This window comes from Tursiops truncatus, chromosome 11 (genome assembly GCF_011762595.2).
Source record: "Tursiops truncatus isolate mTurTru1 chromosome 11, mTurTru1.mat.Y, whole genome shotgun sequence".
NCBI classification, from domain to species: domain Eukaryota; kingdom Metazoa; phylum Chordata; class Mammalia; order Artiodactyla; family Delphinidae; genus Tursiops; species Tursiops truncatus.
This window is the reverse complement of record NC_047044.1, coordinates 30,229,397-30,251,214: the sequence shown is the minus strand read 5'-3', so window position 1 is coordinate 30,251,214 and position 21,818 is coordinate 30,229,397. Positions and strand designations below refer to the sequence as shown.

Sequence of the window (21,818 nt, the reverse complement as noted above, 5' to 3'; positions counted from 1 at the left end):
GCCACAGCAATGAGAAGCTCGCGCACCGCAACGAAGAGTAGCCCCCGGGGCTTCCCTGGTGGCGCAGTGGTTGAGAGTCCGCCTGCCGATGCAGGGGACACGGGTTCGTGCCCCGGTCCGGGAAGATCCCACATGCCGCGGAGCGGCTAGGCCCGTGAGCCATGGCTGCTAAGCCCGCGCGTCTGGAGCCTGTGCTCCGCAACAGGAGGGGCCGCAAAAAAAAAGAGTAGCCCCCACTCGCCGCAAATAGAGAAAGCCTGCGCACAGCAACAAAGACCCAAAGTAGCCAAATAAATAAATAAATAAATAAATTAAAAAAAAAAAAAAAGAAAGAAATGGAGGCAGAGTCACTGAATCTGCCAGGTATCTTGTAAGGAGATCAGACAGAACTTGCTGAAGGACTAGATGTGGATAAAAGAAAAAAAGAAGGATAAAGAATGATACCTAGATTCTTTTTTGTCCATGCACTCAAGTGGATAGATGATAGAGACATTTACCAAGATAGGGCAGGCTTTGGGAACTGCAGACTTGGGTGGAAAAAGGGAGGCAGGAGTTAATGGTTTTGCTTTATCGATTTAAACATGAGATGCCCATTAAAAAGCGGAAATGTCTAGTAGACAGCCGGTTATCCACATTCAGAACTCACAGAGAGATCCGAGCCAGAGAGTCCTCAATATACAGATGATTCTGGAGCCATGGGCCTAATGAGAGCTTCTAGAAAGCTAAAGTAAGTTGACAAGAAGAAAGCAGGGCTGAGGCGAGAGCCTTGGAGCACTCCAACATTTGATTTGAAGATCAGCTAGGGTTCTTAAAACACCAAAGGAAACTGAGAAGAAAAGGGGATACACACACGCACTTACAAATAGATTCATGCAGTACTACAGAAAGGGAGTTTTAAAAAAGATGATGTGGCTGATTATATCAAATGGTGTTTCAAAAGTGGAGTAAAATGAAGACAGAGAATGGATAACTGGCTTTCACTAGATGGCCAGTTGATAAGGAATGGCCTTGATAAGGAATCTTCCAGTGGAGGTATGGAAGAAAGTCTGATTAAAAAGAATCAGATAGATAATGGGAATTAGTTAAGTGGAAACAGTGAGTACAGAAACTTCTTCTAGGAGTGTGATGCAATGGAGAGAAACAAACCAGTAAAAGTAAAATAAAGCAGTAAAGGTGAATTAAAACGCGTGAATAAAACCCGTTTTGCTTTTTAAAGATGAGTGACAGATATTAAGGCAAGTTATTTAGCAATGGAAATGACCAACTAGAGAAGACCACACTGGTGATACAGGAGAGACAGGCTGGTTAATCTAGAGCAAAGCCTTTGAAGAAGCCAGAGTAAATGGAATCCAGGGTGTGGGTGTTAGCCTATTATAGGTGTAGGAAGAGGCTCGACTGTGAGGGGGGAGAAAGCAAAGTTTGTGGGGAAGAGAAAGGTAAGCAGTTGGAACTGGTAATGAGACTACATGGTGCTAGTTTTAAAAAGAGAGGAGATATGATATCAAATCATTTAGAATAACTTATGAATAAATATACTGAGAATCTTCTGCCTAGTCCTGTTGGCTCCGCTGATTGTAGTGTAGCAGCAATAAGGCCAAGGGCATTGATCTCATTATGGCCCAGTTAGCTTGACAAAGAGAAAAAAGAAAACCAGTTCAGAATATATGCTTTTGGGGTCTGGATCTACCATTCTACGAATAGATAATGGCTCAAGAATACTGTCTTTATATGTGAAAGGGATAGATTATGGAATAAAATGCAAATTCTATCAATAGCTTGATATTTTACCAAAAAAAAAAATGTAGCATTCCAACTGCTGGGGCTAATAAAAACATGTCTCAATTTTAGAAAATGAAGAAGGAGAGTAATGGAATATAGAAAGCAGGTGGATTTAACTGAAAATCATGGCTATTACACAGCACATCCTAATCTTATCAAATCCTGCACTTGAAATTATGTCAGTATTTGTGTGTGTGTGCGTGTGTGTGTGTGTGTGTGCAGTAGTGGTAGTGGTGGCAGCAGCCAGCCTGCATCCTTTAAGTGAGGGCCTCAGGAAAACACACAGATCAAGAAAATACGTGAAAATTTGTGTTCATTCTTCTTGAAAAACAGACTAATACCGTCATCATATTTTCAATTTCAAAAGAAAAGGAGACTGCCCTCAAATTTAAGTGAATCACTGTCTAAATTCAAACTTAGGCTTAGTTCCTGAATGCCAACCATGGGCCAGATACTGTGATGGGCATAAACATACAAAGGGAAATGAGTCAGACAGGATGCCTTTCTCTGGCACTTGCCTTCAAGGAACTCACAGTTTGGTGGGGCAGACTTGACAAGTAATCAGTTAATCACAAGCCCGTGTGTTACACATTATGGCGGTGGTGAGGCTGTTAATGGAAGCCAGCAAAGGGAACTGGAATCCAAATTTACGGGGTTGGGGTGGACAAGGGAGTTCTAAGATACCAAACTTGAGATCTCAGGAGCGATTAAGAGAGATAGTCACAGGAAGGGTGAGGTAGAGTGTTTCAGGTGAAAAGATCAGCATGTAACAGGACCAGAAACAAGAGTGAGCTTGGCACAATAGTGTTTAAGAAAACTGAAATTTTTGCTATGCCTCAAATACTGAGGAGGAGAGTTGGAAAAGAGATGAGATGAGATGAGATGAGGTAAACAGGAGCCAGACCCCAAAGAAATTTGTTAACATAAGTGAGAAGTCTGAACTTCCTTCTAAGGGCAGTGAAAAACCACTGCCAACTTTCAGCAGGAAAGTGACAGGCAGCGTGAAGGGAGACAGGAAAAGACACCAGTTAGTATGTTGTTACCTGAATTATGCAAGAGAAAGGCAGCAGCCTCAAGCAGGGTGGTGGGGAGGTAGAGAAGCAGACACCCTTGAGTTAAGAGACAGGAGTTAGAATTTCCACATCTTGTCGACCCAGTCAGTGAGAACAGGTGAAAGACCCTATCAAAGTCAAGTCTATCTAGCAAGGTGGATGACAGTTTCACTGCAAAGTGGGAAGGAAGAAATATGCTTTCAGAAGGGAAAGTTTGGAGAGGCTGAGAAAATGAAGATGTCTAAAAGCAACTGAGCTTTCAAAAGGCCCAAAGCCTGGGAGAAAAGCCTGGACTGGAGCCACAGATGTCGGAGTCAGATGTGAAGTCTTAGAAGTGGAGAGCATCACCCAGGGAGAATGCAGAGTGCACCGTGAACAGAAACACAAGGCCTGCCAACAGTGAAAGGAAAGCACAGGAGGCGGATGAAACGGGCCAGATAGGAAGAAAGCAAACCTTGAGAGTATAGTGTTATGAAAGCAGAAGAGAATGCTTTGGGAAGGAAATATGTCTATTGTACTCAGAAAACTGAACTTGAAAAAACTAACAAAGCGATGTTACTTCAGGCTCTATCAAGTACAACTTTAAAAAATAATATATATGCTACAAGGTTTGAGAAGAAGTAGTGTTACAATTATCTTCAAAAAATTCATAAGCAATGAAAACTGGTAATCTGAGCAGGATTTAAATTAAATGTATAATTCTCTATTTTTAAAAAAATTTTATTGGGGTATATAATTCTCTATTATAGCAGGAGTAAATTTCTAGGACAAGGTCACACAAGGATCATCAATAGAAAACCCTCATTCATAACTGTATACAAGTATTAAAACATACGTGGCTGGCACACCATGGCCATGCAAATCCTTGTCGAATGCCTAAAACCAACCTGTATGACCAAACACATACATCAGGGAATCACAGTGTTCTTGTAGTAGCCTGTAAGTCAGTAATGATTTATCCTGGGCAAAAGGCGGATTTCCTTCCAGAGTTAAAATATATTTCCATGTGTGAATGTCAATTTTATTGTATTACATCATGAAGATATGGTCAAAGCACACCATTACCAACAACCTTACTACTAGCAAGTGCAAATATAAACTGCCATCTGAAACATTATGGAAACATTAGTCAGCCTGGGACAATTGCTGCTGACTCTACCCTGCTTCCTACCACACACTACTTTTGCTCCTCTCTACCACTGTTGCCTTATTTCCTTTGTTTTTTTGTTCTCGTCTACCTAATTTTAGCAACTACCACTTAAAAAGCTTCGTGTCTCATTTGCTTTCCTGCCCTTTACAAATCCATAAAGTCATGCCTCTTACAGAGTACCATTCAGTACCTATCTTTAATTTTTATGAATTCATTTTTATCCTTTGCTTGATACAGTACTATGAATAATAAATGATACCAAGGGCTGAGATTTGCATTCTGTAAATCTTATTAGAGAGTCTATTCTACCATCCAATATAAAATATAATATAGATAACATAGGAACACATTAAAATGGGAAAGATACCAAAAGCTAGGGTAACAATAAAAAGATCAAGAAATATGGTTTAGAACAGGAATAAGAAGGTTAATGTAGGGAAACAATAATGATACAGAAGAACAAAACTGTAATGGCAGTTTTATCCAGTTAGGATATTAGAAGATTATTTTGCCATGAAAGTACATTCTTGGATACTGAGGACTATAAGATAGGTGCTTGCTAACACATAAAACCAAAAATATGAAGCAATAAATCTCATTCCAGTTAACCTTGACATTTACAGTTCTAATTCTTTTAAGAGTAAAGATAATTAATCAGAACCACTAGGAAGTTTTTAATATGAAAATTACATCTGGCTCAAAACACTTCCTATTGATCAGTACACATACAGTATGCTTAAAATCAAGTTAAAGCACTGCTCTGCTAGAAAACAAGCAATAAATTAGCAGGCCAAATGAGGAAGCACACAAACACAACTTCCTGAGGAGGGCATATTTTAAAGACCAACTAACGAACAGAATCTTAAATCCTTATTTTTTTTTTTCATCATGTAATTCCTGCCATCAAAAAAATACTATTGTTGGGCTTCCCTGGTGGTGCAGTGGTTGAGAGTCCGCCTGCCAATGCAGGGGACACGGGTTCGTGTCCCGGTCCGGGAGGATCCCACATGCCATGGAGCGGCTGGGCCCGTGAGCCACGGCCGCTGAGCCTGCGCGTCTGGAGCCTGTGCTCCGCAACGGGAAAGGCCACAAGAGTGAGAGGCCCGCGTACCGCAAAAAAAAAAAAAAAAAAAAAAATACTATTGTGACGAGAGAATACAGGTACTTCTTTCTCAATCTCTCAACTCTTTTGTAAGCTGAATGAGATGAACTTTTATAACATGAAGTACACTACAGTAGTTAAAAGCATGTCCTCTGTCTAGGTTTGAATCCCTCCTCTGGACTTATGAGCTGTGAGACTTCAGCTAAGTTGCTTAACCTTTTTGTGCTGTGGGTTCTTTGGCTATAAAACTGGATAAGGTTGTTGTGAGGATAAAGTAAGTTGATATAAATTTGTAAGTACTAACTACCAACTTGGCACAAAAACCGTTATCTAAGCGTTACTTATTATTGTTGTTCTTAAGAAACATCTTTTAATTGTTCCTCCAGACTTTAGAGCAATCTAATATCTACATCCCAAATATTTCTGATTTTCCTTCTCTACTCATTTTTCTCTTAGGCATATATCACTAACACACTACACATCTCATTTGTCTTGTGAACTTGTCTTCCCCATGTAAAAATAAGGCAGGCAGTTATGTTTTATTCACGGATGTATGCCCAGAGCCTAGGTAAGTGCCAACAAGATAGGAGATACCCAATAAACACAATATCTCAGCAATTCTAAAACACACACATTCTTACATTTTATTAACAAACATCTCTGAAATTGGGATGTATTTTAATTATACACTTACGATTATCTTACAGTTAAAACTGCCAACACATTCTTTTTTTAGGGGGTATATAAAACATATGACTATCATTAACATAGATCTGACGAAAGACTGTGTGTCAATGAATGAATGAATGAAAGAACCAAAAGGACAGATAAACTTCAGTTTTACTTAACCAAAATTCCTGTACTTTAAAGAACCATTGTTATCTCACTTTCCCTGACTATAAACAGATTATACTTAAAAAAAGGCTACTTATTGTCTAGATCATTTTACTTGGGCATAAAAACTCCGAGCTGACTATTCCCAGGGATGAGTCATTTGTTACCATTTGCCTAGTTGATCAGTGACAAAATATTCATTAGCTTCTGAGTGAATTACTTCTAAATTAAACTAGAACTATTCCTTTGGAAATAACATTTCTGTGAAAGCTGCTGTTGTTTTTATTTATTCTTATGACAACTGTAAACACAAATATAATGCTTACAATGGCTTTTTCACATTCTTTAAAAGAATATTTCAAAATGACAAACTATATATATATAAACAGTGAAGACAAAAGTTTGTACAAATTTTGACAAAAATTAAATTCACAACACTAGGAAGAAGATGAGCAAGAATTTTCTAAGAATAAAAGACGGGGAAAATGGCATACACTTGTTTAATAGCACAAAGCAGCAACAATACACACAAAATTTTGAGTGTTAAGTGAATATTTCTAGAGATTATCCACAACTTCCACCATGTCGTAAAAGAGGTACATAACCATCCCCTCCCTAAATTTTAAAAACTACTGTACTAGGTACAAAGTTTCCATTAATTTAATAAACTTCACTAATTAAACCAAAATCAATATAAGGAGAACTGCCCAAAATAACAATACAAAAGAAACTGCAGTGCAAACTAAAGAGAAATAATGTCCATTAAAAATGAACAAATAATGTCCATTAAAAATGAGATGGAAGGGTTTTTAGTTAATCAGAAGTTTTGTCTTCTCATAACTAACAGCAGGGAAACACAAAGACATGGTTGAGGGAAGTGCAAATATGTGCAGATTTCAAAGTGAAGTTCAATATCGGGTTTTTTTAAAATTAATTAATTATTTATTTATTTTTGCTGCGTTGGGTCTTTGTTGCTGCGCACAGGCTTTCTCTAGTTGTGGTGAGCGGGGGCTACTCTTTGTTGCGGCGTGTGGACTTCTCATTGCGGTGGCTTCTCTTATTGTGGAGCACGGGCTCTAGGCACGCGGGCTCAGTAGTTGTGGCGCACAGGCTTGGTTGCTCCCTGGCATGTGGGATCTTCCCGGACCAGGACTCAAACCCGTGTCCCCTGCATGGGCAGGCGGGTTCTTAACCACTGCACCGCCAGGGAAGCCCCAATATCGTTTTTATGAACAAACGATGTTGTTATAAATATTGAGGGTTTTTAATGTTAACATATCCCATCAATTTGGTGATCATGAAACATCCAAAATTAGGTTTTAGATTAAATGTAGTATGTACATATGGTTGAATTAATGAATCTACCAATTGAGAATAGCAACTTAATGTACAAATCTCTAAAGTTATATGAAGTTAGCTAACATTTTAAAGTAGATTTGCATACTGAACAAACTCCAAAGTCTGTCAAATTACATCTATTAAAAGTTCCACGGGTCTGTTCCTGATTCACGGAATTTAAGCAGCAGGGGTCCAGCTCTTAAAATGGTGCAGCATATTTAATGTATAACTGAGAAGTCCATGTTTCTAGTGGTTCTGACTTGAGGAAAAGATCCAGACAATCTGGAAGACTTTACAGAAAAAAGAATATACTCCAACTGATCTGAGGAAGCCCTTTTAGGATATATGTGAATACTGACATTAGCTTCCTCAAGACCATGCTACCTCAGAAAAATTAAAGTAACTACCTACGATTAAAACAATGAGCAATTCACATAGAATTACATAAAGGTTTTAAAGAATCTTTTAGTGTGATTTAAAATTCTTTAACAACTTTGGAAATAACTTTTTGCTATTACCTTAAAATTTATCACAAGTAGTGGCATGGCATAAGATGTTTCAGGAAAAATGTTAAGAAAAACACTGAAGCACAATTTTTCTAGAATTGGCTTTGGAATATATACTAATATCTTTTAAACTTTAGCATTAATAATTTCCCTTCCTTACTAAAATAAACTGTAATCACCATTCATCCTCATGTATCCTTCCCCCTTCCTTTGCAATTCGGAAATCCCTTTTGGAAACTTCCTAACCTTACTTTTATATTCAACATGATCAATGTATAAAATAAAAGATTATCCCTTCAAACTATTTCAAAGACCATAACGCAATGAAGTTATAATGAACGTTTCTGTCTTTCAAAAAGAAGTTTACTACAGATCAAGAATTATGAAACCAAAGATTTCTTTGAACACAGGGAAACAATATAATTCGAAGACTGAAAACTTTTTAATCAAAGGAAATGTCTGCTAAATTAAAAATTGCCATCTAATCTACTCCATTTGCTCTGGTACCTTCTGAACGAATTGTTAAAGTTTAGGTTAAGAAAAAAAACAAACTTGGTCAGCTACTGGCAGTGAAGGCTATTTTAAGCCGCTTGGCAAAATGAAGGATAGTGAGCAGGGTTTAGTTCCACTGAATCCCCTGGGAACTACCAAGTCTGATTCCAGCTCAAGTGGAAAGACAATCATGCTATCGTAAACAAGCAGCAATATGTGCGACAGTACAAAATACTTCCTCCCACCAACTTAAAATATATAAATTAATTTGCAACACTGTTTTTGATCTAAAGTTACTTTACACCAATCTTTAATGCCACGAAAAAGATGGCATAATCAAACAACAGCCAAGACAATCTAAGCATGCTTATTTATGAGCCAATTACAGAACCTGCCAAAGTACTAAAAATGAATGTAATGAAACTCACCTTCATTGGGAGATGTTTTTAACCTGGCGCAAATTCCATAGACATCTCCATAGCTTTCCTGTATTTTTCGTAATGCATCTGTAGACCTGAGCTCCATGAGAGCCCGCAGCTCTGCGAGTGTAATTCCAAAGTCTCCATCATGATTAGCTTCCTTCAAAGAGTTTTTTACGCCACCATATGCAACCGAGTTGTTTGCCATGTCGCCCATTACAAGTATAATTTAACAGGAGGAAAATGTTTCCCAAAAGACTCTAATTTTCACTTGATATATATCCAAGATGAAAATCTTTTAAATATGAAAATCTTTCTTAAACCAAACACTCATTGTATGACTTTGTAAAGGAGCATCAGCAGCATTTCCCAGAGAAGTATCTTGACCTTTGGCCCATGACTAGTTCTTCCTATCAGTCATGAGACGTACACATCTGTAAGAAGAAAACATTTAAAATTAGTAAAATCCATATGAGAATATTATGCATATAAGCATATTTCTAAGTGTCATCAGGTAGCTAATCAAAGTATATCATTTAATTGCAAAAATATTTTTTACTGTAGTTTCATGCCCTTAAAATATTTCGCATGATGAAAGGTCAAAGTATAACTTCTAAATAAAATTGTGTATCAAGAGACATTAGCTTTCACCATTATTAAATGAAACTGTATTTCACATGACCGTTAGGGATTATTAATAGTTATTGAGCACTACGTTAGTTGCTTTAAATTCATTCTCTCATTTAATCATCACAATTTAATCCCATGAGGTGTTATTGCTCCTTACTCTACGAAGAATAAGCCTCAGAGAAACTGAGGGCTTTCTACACAGCCCACAGATGCCTGATATGAATGAGTTGGGATGCCTCTAAGCCCATGTTCCTTAAAATACACTACCCTGTCTCTCCAAACCTTTCATATGGGAGAGTCCCCGAAGGGCAAAAAGCACAATGAACTTCTCATATGTTTTCCTGCAACTCTCCTTGGCCACTCTGTGATGCCAGAAACTTTTGGCTTCCTAAAACTATCTTTCACATGTTTCACATTTTTCAACTGATTTCTGTCACATGTCACCGCCTCAGGTCTTCGTTGACTCTCTATCTAAAGAAATTCTCTACCCCTTAGTCACTCTCTACTGTTACTCTATTTTATTTTCTTTGCTGGCCCTCAGTATTATCTGAAATTATCTTGTTCATTTATTTACTTATTTGTTGTCTCCCTCCACCTACAATACTAGTTCTGCATACAGGGCATGCGTTGGTCCATTTCTATATCCTGAGAACCCAGAACTGTGCCAGACATTCAATAAGCATTTCAAGAATGAATGAACGCATTATTTTAATTTTCTTCACAATTCTTGATTGAATCTGCAAACGCGGAACCCACAGATAGAGGGCCGACAGTAAGGGACGTGAGCATCTGCAGATTTTGGTATCCTGTAGGGGCTTGGGGTGGGGGTTGTTCTAGAACCAATCTCCTGCCAATACCAAGGGACAAATGTACTTTCAAGTTCTCCTCTTACTCTAAACCATCTAAAAATGAGCTCTCAACTCTTCCTTCTCAATATATGTCCTTTAAAGTATGACCTCAAAGTTAACATGCCCAACAATGGATTCATCTTATTCCCTAATTAGAAAGTTCCCTTCCCAACTACCATCATCTTAATCATCTGGGCTTGAGATCTTAAATCATCTTTGATTCTGTCCACCCCAGCTTTCAGTGAACTGAGTTCAATTAACTCTTCCTTTGAAAAGCCTCTTCTACAGATCCCCTTTTCTTCCAGATCTTTGAGTCCCCCTACACAAATTATAATCACTACCCCCTAGAGCTTCTCTCTCATTCTCTTATCTCCTACAACAATCCCTTCTACATTTTGCTGCTACAGTTAGTCTTTTAAACAGTTATCATGCCCCTATATCTAAACCTATAGGATGAAAACACAGTCTTATTGTTCATATCTGTTTGGCATTCAAGCCTAAGCTCTATTTTACCTATTCAACCTCTCTCCCTCCCCAAAGTATCCCATATTTAATAAATGCTTAATGATGAGGAACTAGAAAAGATTACTTGCAAGTGCAATTAATATCCAGCTATGAAACTGTTATGGGGATGTTTGCAAATCATGGTATGTGGTTAAATATCCATCAAAATTGCCTAGAGGACTTGTGAAAATACAGATCGCTGGGCCCCACTTCCAGGGTTTCAGTAGGATAAGGGTGGGCTCCAGAATTTGCTTTCCTAACCAATTCTCAGGTGATACTGATGTTATTAGTTCAGAGAGTACAATGTGAGAACTACTGGACAGGAGAACGGGCTAAAAACTGAATTTATCCCAGCTGGTTGAGGATGGCTAGTGGACGGAAAGTTTGCTTGCCTTGGCTTAAATTTACAAGGATGTGATAGTTATGAACTCTGTAAGACATCTTCTTTCACTGCCTGCTTCCTCCCACTTCACAAATCCTTCTGCTTGCCCAATTAATACTAATTTTACTCATCTCCTAGGCAAAGTGGGTTCCCACTCACACATCAATTATTATAATAACCCAACTTCAGAAACTGAAGAGGGTGGTTATTTGATACTCTCTGAGTTTTCATACCCCAACTTTCTTGGTATCTGTACATCACAGCAACCCTAAAATAAATTATTATTATTTACTGAAGAGATAAAATAATTAAGATTCATTAGTCTATGTGTTGGAGGCATGTATGTCATCATTCCTCTGGTTTCCACAAAGAGGAATTTTCCTCAACAATTTCTGACCTCCTACCCCACCCATTACCACTGAGGTGAAATGAGCTGCTTGACAGATTTTCGGAGAACAACTAGACATACATAGCTTCCACCTCCCTGTGTTCTTCGTGAGCCCGATGTCTGCAGGACTCATCCGTTCTGGTCTGAGTTATTAGGGGCAGACCCCCAGGTAAAAAAGCCTATTGTTCAAAGTGCCGGGGGGTGGGGCGCGGATAAATAACTGTTTAGTTCTGGATTCAATATTAGAACTTCTTTGTTGTCACACAAAAACTTTCATTTCAGCTTTTGTCAGTAATAAAACTAATGTTTTTATTCCTATGTGCCAATATTTGTCTTTTCTCTTCACAGAATTCAAGCAGGAGAGAAGCGTGTTATTTATTGGGTGCCCTTAAATTTCTCAACAATAAGGATACATAACAGAGCTAGGATCTGAAATCTCTGTTTGCAACTCAAAAGCCGTGCTTCTACTATACCGTCTCTACTTTAAGTCTTCATGTTTATTAGGTTGAAATGGAAATATTTGTAGGTTAAAATACAAACAACACCAAATGTACCAATTTATATAATAAAAACAGAATTCAATAGACATTATAGTGGATATTTGCTGTCTGCCACATCAGCTCATCCTTCTCCCCCATTTCTCAGCAATGGCCTCACTTTTTGTTTGGGGATCTGCCCTTCTCCAACTTTCAATGTGGTTCGTCCCCATATCCAGACATTCCCCTGACCATAAGGATGATGGGTTCAGTAATGTGCATGTGACTCAACAAAGACCAATACATAGGTGACAACAAGGCATCTGCTGTGACTCTGGAACAGAGACTTGTTTCTTTCTTGTTACTGAACTTAAATCTGAGATGTGGAAAGCCTCTGAGAAAGGATCTAAAAGGGAGGGAGGGAGGACATATGTCTGTCAGTGCTAGATCATTTGAGCCCCTTGGTCGATCAATGCCTAAAGTCTGTCCTATCCGTGATCTTTTCATTAATTTTTCAATAAATTCCTTTTGGGGATTTTCTATGACTTTGCAACCCATAAGGCTTTGATAAGTACATGATTACCAACCATGTTCAGTCTCCCCACTGTTTAAAGAAAGAGAGGTCCAGGGAAAACCACCAAATGCAAACGAGCCGCTTTCCAAAAGTGGACTACTTGAATTACTGATTACCTACAAATGATAAATCGGGCTGTTGTCTATTTCTAGATCATCTATAGCCTCTCCTCCTATTTTCCTCTCTGCCAACTCTTCACTCTTTTACTCACCTAACTAGTGAATTGACAAAAATGCCAAAGACAACAAACAAAAAAGTTTTGCTTTTCATTTGTTAGCTACAACATGACAATCAAGAGACACGCTATTTGGGATTGAGGTACAACACAGTAGAACATCTACTTTGCTTCTCATCGTTCACTAAAAGATTCTGACCTTCCATTTGAAAAGTTAAGGAAGAAATGTTAAGTGGAAGCGCAGGCTCCACAAGAGGGGGATTTTAAGGAAAACACATACCTAATCTACATAGGCCTACATAATTTATCCCAGAATCCCGAGATGACACCTCTGACCCAACCACTACTGATCATCTTTGAGGGAATACATAAAAAGACAGAGGTGGTTTAAGACTAGAGTGGGGCAAAAATAGTTACAGTCTTCAAAAAGAAGAATAAGATGGATTCCAACCGACACATAAGCTTTACTGTGAATGGGCAGGCCCCCAAAAGAAAATAAAAGGATGACTATGAGGTCTTAGTACTGAGTGAAGCTCATAAAGAGACAGTTCTGTTAATATTACAATTCAATCCCTTCTTTCACAAGGTCACTTGACTTACAGATTGTGGAATGGTTGTATAGATATTATTTATACTCAACAATGATAACAACAACAAAAATATCACACATTAGAAAAACTATAAGAAATATAGTGGCAGAGTTAAGTAAATTTGGAGATGAAATATGGAGTTGGATGAAATATGGAGCTCTAAAAATGATTATTAGGGACTTCCCTGGTGGCGCAGTAGTTAAGAATCCGCCTACCAATGCAGGGGACACGGGTTCAAGCCTTGGTCCAGGAAGATCTCACATGTCACGGAGCAACTAAGCCCGTGCTCCACAACTACTGAGCCTGCGCTCTACAGCCCACAAGCCACAACTACTGAGACCGCGTGCCTCAACTACTGAAGCCTGTGCACCTAGAGCCCGTGCTCTGCAACAAGAGAAGCCACCACAATGAGAAGCCCGTGCACCGCAATGAAGAGAAGCCCCCACTCGCTGCAACTAGAGAAAGCCCGCACGTAGCAATGAAGACCCGATGCAGCCATAAATAAATAAATAAATTTTTAAAATAAAATGATTATTAATATTACATAGTAACACAAGATTTCTGCAGGCAAGAAAATATATGCTACTATAACTAAGTGTATTAGAATAAGAGGAACACCTGAAAGGTGCTTTTAAATGCATTACTGGGTTCCTAATTCCTGACTCTTCTAAACTTTTCAGTGATGTGAAAATATAGAAGTTATGTTTCTCCAATCTGTAGATGACTTGAAGCTAGGTAAGTCAGCAAGTACGTTAGATGAAAGAATCGGAATCGGAGACAGGTGGGAATGGGAAGCTAACTTTAATTGGTACAAAAGTATGGTCTCCTACATTTAATTCCAAAAACATAACTGTACAAACACGACATACAAGAAATACAACAGTATATATTCAAAGACAAAGATTCAGTTTACTCAAAGCTCTGAATGCCTTAGCTTGATGTTAATTAATGTAAGTGCTTTCCCCTCCCACTCCCAAGCTGTCTTAGGCAGCAATGACAGGAGTGTAACAACTAACAAAGGGAGTTTAATAGACCGATTCTACTTTGCCTTGCACAAACACATCTAAATGTTACAGGATCATCTGTAAAACACAGACATAATAACAAATAACACACCTCCCTAAATGTATGAATATATGTAAAACAGTGTGAAATTAGCCTGACACACAGTAAATCGTAAATACATGTTAGCTATTTTTACTATATTTCTAAACCTAGAGGAAAAGAGAATCCTTAGATAACAGTCTAATATAAGTGAAGCTCTGCTATACAGATAAAGCATTGATGACTGAATACATCAAAAAGACTGGTGAACAAAAGAGAGGCACCAACTTTTATTTGTATTATAGACAACAGGCCTACCAGATTTCACATTCCTCAGGTCTGAATTACCATGAGAAACATAGTATAAAAAATAATAAACAGAATGTTGAAGATGTCAGAAAATCAGTCCACTGAAGTAGTGGAAGAAATTCAGTCTAGGGGATCAATATTTCATGATAGCTATTTTCAAACATTTGAAATTTAAAAAAAAATTTCATTGAAGTATTGTTGATTTATAGTGTTGTATTAATTTCTGCTGTATAGCAAAATGATTCAGTTATACATATATTCTTTTTCATATTCGTTTCCATTATGGTTTATCACAGGATATTGAATATAGTTCCCTGTCCTATACAGTAGGACCTTGTTGTTTACCCGTACTATACCTAATAGTTTGCATCTGCTAATCCCAAACTTCCCATCCTTCCCTCCCCCACCCCCCTCCCCCCTGGCAACCACAAGCCTGTTTGCTATGTCTGTGAGTCTGTCTGTTTCATAGATACGTTCATTTGTGTTGCATTTTAGATTCCACATATAAGTGATAGCATAAAACATTTGAAATTTTAGTGTAGAATAGTGACTAGATATATTCTGTGGAGTAATGGAGGGCACAACTAGAATGAAATGAAAGAAAGTTACGGAGAGGTAGATTTTTGGCTGAGGCAGAACTTAGTTACAAGGTATCTCAAACTGGAATGGATCTGTAACAGTTAATTTTATGTCAACTTGACTAGATCACAAGATGCTCAGATATTTGGCTAAACATTATTTCTGGGTGTGCTTACAGGGGTATTTCTGGATGAGATTAGCATTTGAATGGGTAGACTAAGTAAAGCAGATTGCCCTTCACAATGTGGGTGGGCATCATCAAATCCAATGAGGGCCCAAATAAAACATAGTGAAGAAATAGTAAGTCGTACCCACCCCTCCCTGCCTAACTGTCCAGTCTTCCCCTGCCCTCAGACTGGGAATTACCCACTGACTTCCCTGGTTCTCAGGACTTCAGACTGATCTAAAACACCAGCTTTCCTGGGTCTTTAGTTTGTAGATGGCAGACAGTGGGACTTCTCAGTCTCTGTAACTGCCTGAGCAAATTCCTCATAATATATCACTATATGGATAGATTTCTTATTGGTTCTTTTTCTCTGGAGAACCCTGACCAATAAAGGGTCCCTCGGTCATTTAGACTCCCTACGCTTGGAGTTGATAGAGCTATACTAAAAGAATGTATGGAAGAGAGTTCAATACTTGAAGACAGCCCATGCCCTTTTGGTGATGACTCTAGTCTTTAAAAATCCATTTCTGATTCAAAAGGTAACACCGTAAGTCCTGATGCAATAAGCATGCTTTATACATGTACACAACTTCCTGTCCAGCACTCCATTCCCCATTGATCTTAAACTGTTCAGCTTTTAAAAAATCAAGATTCCTTTTAGGGAAGATTACTTCAAAGAGAACATACCCCAGACAAGAAAACTTATTCTTTTTTTCTTTTAATATAGTGTATGAAACATACCATCTAATTTGAAGATCTGCTAATTGTGTTCATAACCTTAGGAAAGACGTTTGATTAATTTCAACCCTGAATTTACACAAACTGGTTATAAATCAAAAGTAATTTATCTGTTAGAAACCAATCCTTTCATTTAAACTTTCATTAATCTCTTAAAGTGTCCTTTGAGTCAACTAAAGATTCCTAAGTAATCTTGACTTTTTTCAAATCACTCCCAATTTGGGATGAAATTTCAAAACCAGCAGAAAAAGTTATAGTCCTAAACCTTACTCTTCAATTTTCTAATGTTTAGAGATTCAGTAAGTACTTCAGTACATTAAGTTACTTCTGATTTCATACATTCTTTCCCAAGAAAATTCAAACAGTTCTCTTAAGGTAAAATAAAATATCTTCAAATTTTCATTCATATATTGAAATAATTTAAGTGTTAAGTCAAATTTCTATTTACTAGGCCTATTACATGTCTCAGTAAATGTTTAAAAATAAAAAAATAGTATTTACAAAGGTTCTTAGTCCATGACTGGTTCTATGGGAACACAAATTATGGATTTGGGGTTTGGGCGGAAAATCCTCTAAAGATAAAGACAGCTTATTTTCATTCACTTAGAAAAACTGTAAAAGTTTCTAAATCAAAGTAAAATACCAACAATATACAAATTTTAAAAAGCCAGCATTCTGCTGAAAAATGATTACAAAGGAAAAAAAATCATAGACTTTTAACAGCGGAAAGGGATGTTGAAGATCAAATCCAATTGTTCATTTTACACCAATTGAAACCAAACACTCATCATCATCTACTTCCAAAAAGAATAAAAGAGAGCAAGCATTAAATGCTCACAAAAATCATTAAAAAGAAGAGTAAGAGATCAAAATTTAAATCATGGGATAAATCGTAACAACATACAGGTTTTAAGGAGGCTACTATGGGGAAATAACTGGCATTGTACTTCAAACTGGGTACTGACACCCTAGCTATTAGACACACCATTTGATTGACAAAAGGGTAAAAGTTTTTGACCGCAGCCTTTCAAAAAAGAACACTCACAAAATCTCCGTTTTCTTAGCTTTTTTTTTTAAACATAAAAATTAATTCAAATTCCTCTGTAGACAAGTAGCTGTGAGAAGAGGGATAACATCTTTATAGCTGTTTCTCACTGTAGCTGCTATCGGCATGTTACTGACAGTGAGCACCAGCTCATAAATTAAGAAATCAAGCCCCACCAGATACTAGCAGTAACTCTCAGTCAGTGAAAAACCTGAAACTCGCCACCTTAAATGTTCCCTGAGGGAGTCTGGACTGTAAAACTATGCCTAAATTTAGGCCTGTTATACTGAACATTTATTTAAAGACAAAAAACATGCCTTATTTATCTCTGATCTTCATATCTTAAGCAAGAGGTACTATGCTCTTTCAATTCCCTTACAGTCACCCTCTGCAGGAAAAAAAATCTTATACCTAACTCATACCCTAAAATTTAGTCTTTAAAATATTAAAGCAATTTTAATAAGAAATGACAAAAATGTAATGTAAATTACTGAATATGTAAGTACTAGCATGTAATATTTGACTGTAATGGAGGAAAGAGCAGATGGTCTAATATCATACATATCAAAGAGTAGACACCTCAAGATCGTGAGTGGTGGGAAGTTTCTTTTACCAAATTTTGTTATATTCAAATTATTCCATTAAAACACTCTGAAGAACCAAGGGATTACTTAATTTTAATGTTACTCTGAACTCGCATTAATCAAGTTTTAAGGGGCTTAAAGAAAACATACACGCTTGGCTTGCATAAAAGAGCATATAAAGCTTGTTTAGAAAAGTAATTTACATCAGGTGAGTAAAGAATGATACATCTACATAAGATTAAATTCACCAAACAGGATTTGTTTCATAGAACAGTTAAGCAGGAAAATAAGCACAGACTACAACACCTGATTTATTAGTCTCAAAAAAATTCATGAATACCATGGCTGTGTCTGTGTTGACAAAAATTACTCCCACTCCCCTCAGTAAGTTACTTATCCACTAGATTCTTTCAGAGACAAAGTACAATACTTTCAAGGGCAAGTTACAGGTGCTGCCAGTGATAAATTCAGAATGACCACTTTAGCAAATCTCTCAGGGTGGGAAGCAAGTAGATTAGAATAATGGAGGAACTAACTTGTTCTTCTATTACAGCTTGTTGTTTTTTTAACATCTTTATTGGAGTATAATTGCTTTACAGTGTTGTGTTAGTTGCTGCTGTATAACAAAGTGAATCAGCTATACGTATACATATATCCCCATATCTCCTCCCTCTTGTGTCTCCCTCCCACCCTCCCTATCCCACCCCTCTAGGTGGTTGCAAAGCACCGGGCTGATCTCCCTGTGCTATGCGGCTGCTTCCCACTAGTTATTTTACATTTGGTAGTATTTATAAGTCCATGACACACTCTCACTTCATCCCAGCTTACCCTTCCCTCTCCCCGTGTCCTCAAGTCCATTCTATACGTCTGTGTCTTTATTCCTGTCCTGCCCCTAGGTTCATCAGAACCATTTTTTTTTTAGATTCCATATATATGTGTTAGCATACAGTATTTGTTTTTCTCTTTCTGACTTACTTCACTCTGCATGAGACTCTAGGTCCATCCACCTCACTACAAATAATTCAATTTCGTTAACACACAGCTGCAATGATCTGTTTACCTCTCTGTCTTCCCCAATGAACTGTGAACTCAAGGCAGGATTTGTGCCATTTATTTTTAACCCCAGCACTGTGAGGAATATAGTAGGTGCTCAATGTTTATTGAATGGAAACATTCCTGTTTGAACCTTAGCTAAAAATCAATTTGAAAAACAGGTTTTACATTAGTAATCAATGACAATTCAAACAGCAGAGCAAAACATAACTCCTAATGCTATGTTTAAAATAATATGCTAGGTGTTTAGTTTGTTAAGAGAAAGTCATAGCCTTCAAGGAGTTTTCAAACTACTTTGGTATGCAAATATACAAACTTTCCTTTAAATTGTTTCAGACAATGTTAAGTTAAAGGTAATTCAGATTTCCAAATAAATTATATAATGACTGCAACATGGCAGTGGTTCTTAACTGGGTCCTAGACTCTCAAGGCTACGCAAAGCAACAATGCTGAGTTTCAATACTTCATAAAGCCTAGAATAAATGATATATTTATATGAGACATAATTTGTTAGGATTACTCATGTTAACTTAAAATTATGCCAAATCAATATGGTAATAAAGTTAGCAATTAGAGCTAAAGAATTAAGAGATAAAAATCTTACCTGTAAAGGCAGATTGGTAAGAAAATCCTCCATCCCACATCTAGCTATCACCCTCTCTTAAATTTGCCATTTCTATTTTATCTCCTACTCACAGATCACCCCATTTCAAACCAGCGGCTTCTGGGCTGCACCAAAACTACTCTTCAAGGTGACCACTGACCTCTCTTGTTCCTAAATCTAAAGACACAGCTAGTCCCTCTCATCTGACCTACTGGCAACCTTTGCTACTGTTAATCACTACCTCACTCTTGAAATGTACTGTTGCCTCAATTTCTCTGATGTTGACTCTTGTTCCCACCACAGTGCCACCTCTGGTTGCTTGTTCTCATTTTTCACTGCTTCTTCGTCTTGAAATTGTCAAGGGAGTCAGTGGAGAGAGATTGGGTGGCACTGTAATCCTGACCATAACTGTTTCCATCTGTTTTTAGTTAGTGAGCATGAGATCAGTTTATTTGCATGTGCATTTACAAGGTTCATTTTTTTTTGTTTCTCTCCTATCTCATAATTTCACTATTCAATTAAAATGATGAAACCACACGATAGCAGTCTGGCTTAGTAAAAGTGTGAAAAAAAAACACCCAGTTTCCTTATCCTAGCCCCCAGGACAGCTCCTTTTCCCCCACAGTCTTTAGTTTATAAAGAAATATGCCAGCCCAAAGCAGAACAGTTTCTTTAAACTGGTGATTCATCCCCCTCCCTGGGGCTGTAAGACAATTACTCTTCTGATAACTGTCATTTCCAGCACAGATTATTTGTTTATGCCAGAGTACTTAATAAGCATAAAATATGATAAAATTTTAATGTGAATGATCTCAAACACAGATTACTTGAAGTTCACTATAGACATTTTTGCTTTATGGTCAAATCAGTTGGACTCATCTTGTTCCCAACACTGATGATGCCCGTGTCTCTGGAAAGGTTGTCCTAACTAGGAATGACTGGTTCTCAAACCTCAGTCTGCATGAGAATCACCTGAAGGGCTCTTTAATACACAGACTGCTGGTGATCTCTGATCCCCAGCAATTCAGTAGATGCAGGGCAGGACGCAAGAATTTACATTTCGAAAAACTTCTCAGGTGACGGTGATAACTGATGCTGCTGGTCTGGAGAACCACTATTATAGATAATAAGTATGCCCTGAAATCTGACTAAGGAACAAACTGTTGGATTATCACCTTAATCCAAAATTTCCCAACAACAATATAAGCAAATTACTCATGGTTCTTTGTTATGCTATTCTTAATTTGCATGAATAACTGAAAGCACACCATATTCTAAAAACACGCTGTTACTTTGCTTTTATTTTTAATACCAAGTATATTGATGTATTATACAAATACTGCAAATAATTTCCTTCATTTAAAGAAACGTGAAGACACATTGCTTTATTTTGAACATATGTAAAGTTAAACACCTAAAAATCTTAAATTTTAACAAATTTAACAGAGAACTACAATTCAGATATCTACCTTTCTCCTGCTCTCTCCCAGAAATAAACTGTCCTTTGTTTTCTCCTGTCCTATTGTTCTATTTAGGCGTTTTAAGAACTTTCATCCTAACAATAATCGTTTCCATGCGCAAGAAAGGCCTTTGAAAAGCTCAGAAGTAACTTTATATAATCCAGTGCTGCTTACCAACAAATATAAGAACATATTCTATCTACAGTTAAATATGAGAACGAAATGTTCTCTCGTTTTCTAGTCTCACTGGTTTTGAGAATTTCAGCTATAGTCAAGAAAGATTTCTAAATTAAAACAGTGTTTTTTTCCTTCTGTTCAGGAGCTAGAAGGCAATATGAACACTTGAATGTCACACCAGCTGCTCTATCAGCCTACTCAATTCTTAAGAGCTTCTATCCTGTCAGTTCACAAGAACCTACACTTAAATGCTTAAGGAAACAGGATGCTCATTATGTCACTGAACAAGCTCACAAAAATAAAGTTGGCAATATTTAGAGAAGCATAACTCTTATCTATAAATTTAACATGAGCTTTCTGTCTTCTTAATTAAAAACTCTAGATTTCAAGGATTATTTATTCCAATATTTAAACAACTGAAGGAACACAGAACTAAGGGCAGAAGACCCTTTTCCATTCCTTTATCTCCTTTTTCTTTATACCGTTTGATTAGTTGATGGTCTTTTGCAATTTCCAGCCATGGTTACTAAAGAACAGCCCAGTAAATCAATACTCACTTTTGCAACACATTCAAAAAATCTGGCTGAAAAACAAGGTAAGCTATATTTTAAGAGGATGTTAGGCAAGAACCTGATTTACAGTTAACTCACCAAAGGGCAAAGAATATGGACATTAGAGGATGTGTTGAGCCATAACCACTCGATCACATCATGTTGATGATCCTTCAAACTCTCTGGTTTCACACAGTTCCTGACCTTCATTCCAAGACTTTGATTTGTACTCTGTGACTGCTATTCAAGGGTAGAGCTACACACTAACA

General features: G+C 37.4%; 1 protein-coding gene across 3 annotated transcripts in view; it reads right to left on the bottom strand.

Moving 5' to 3' along the window:
• The window catches only part of ATP2B1 (ATPase plasma membrane Ca2+ transporting 1), a 132,280-nt gene that overhangs the window by 65,410 nt on the left and 45,052 nt on the right, over positions 1-21,818 (bottom strand). For all 3 annotated transcript variants that reach the window (XM_033866266.2, XM_019952677.3, XM_019952675.3), the window contains exon 2: positions 8,682-9,106. In XM_033866266.2, coding sequence (XP_033722157.1) covers positions 8,682-8,889 — 208 coding nt within the window. In that variant the 5' untranslated portion in view covers positions 8,890-9,106. The remainder of the gene's footprint in view (positions 1-8,681; positions 9,107-21,818) is intronic.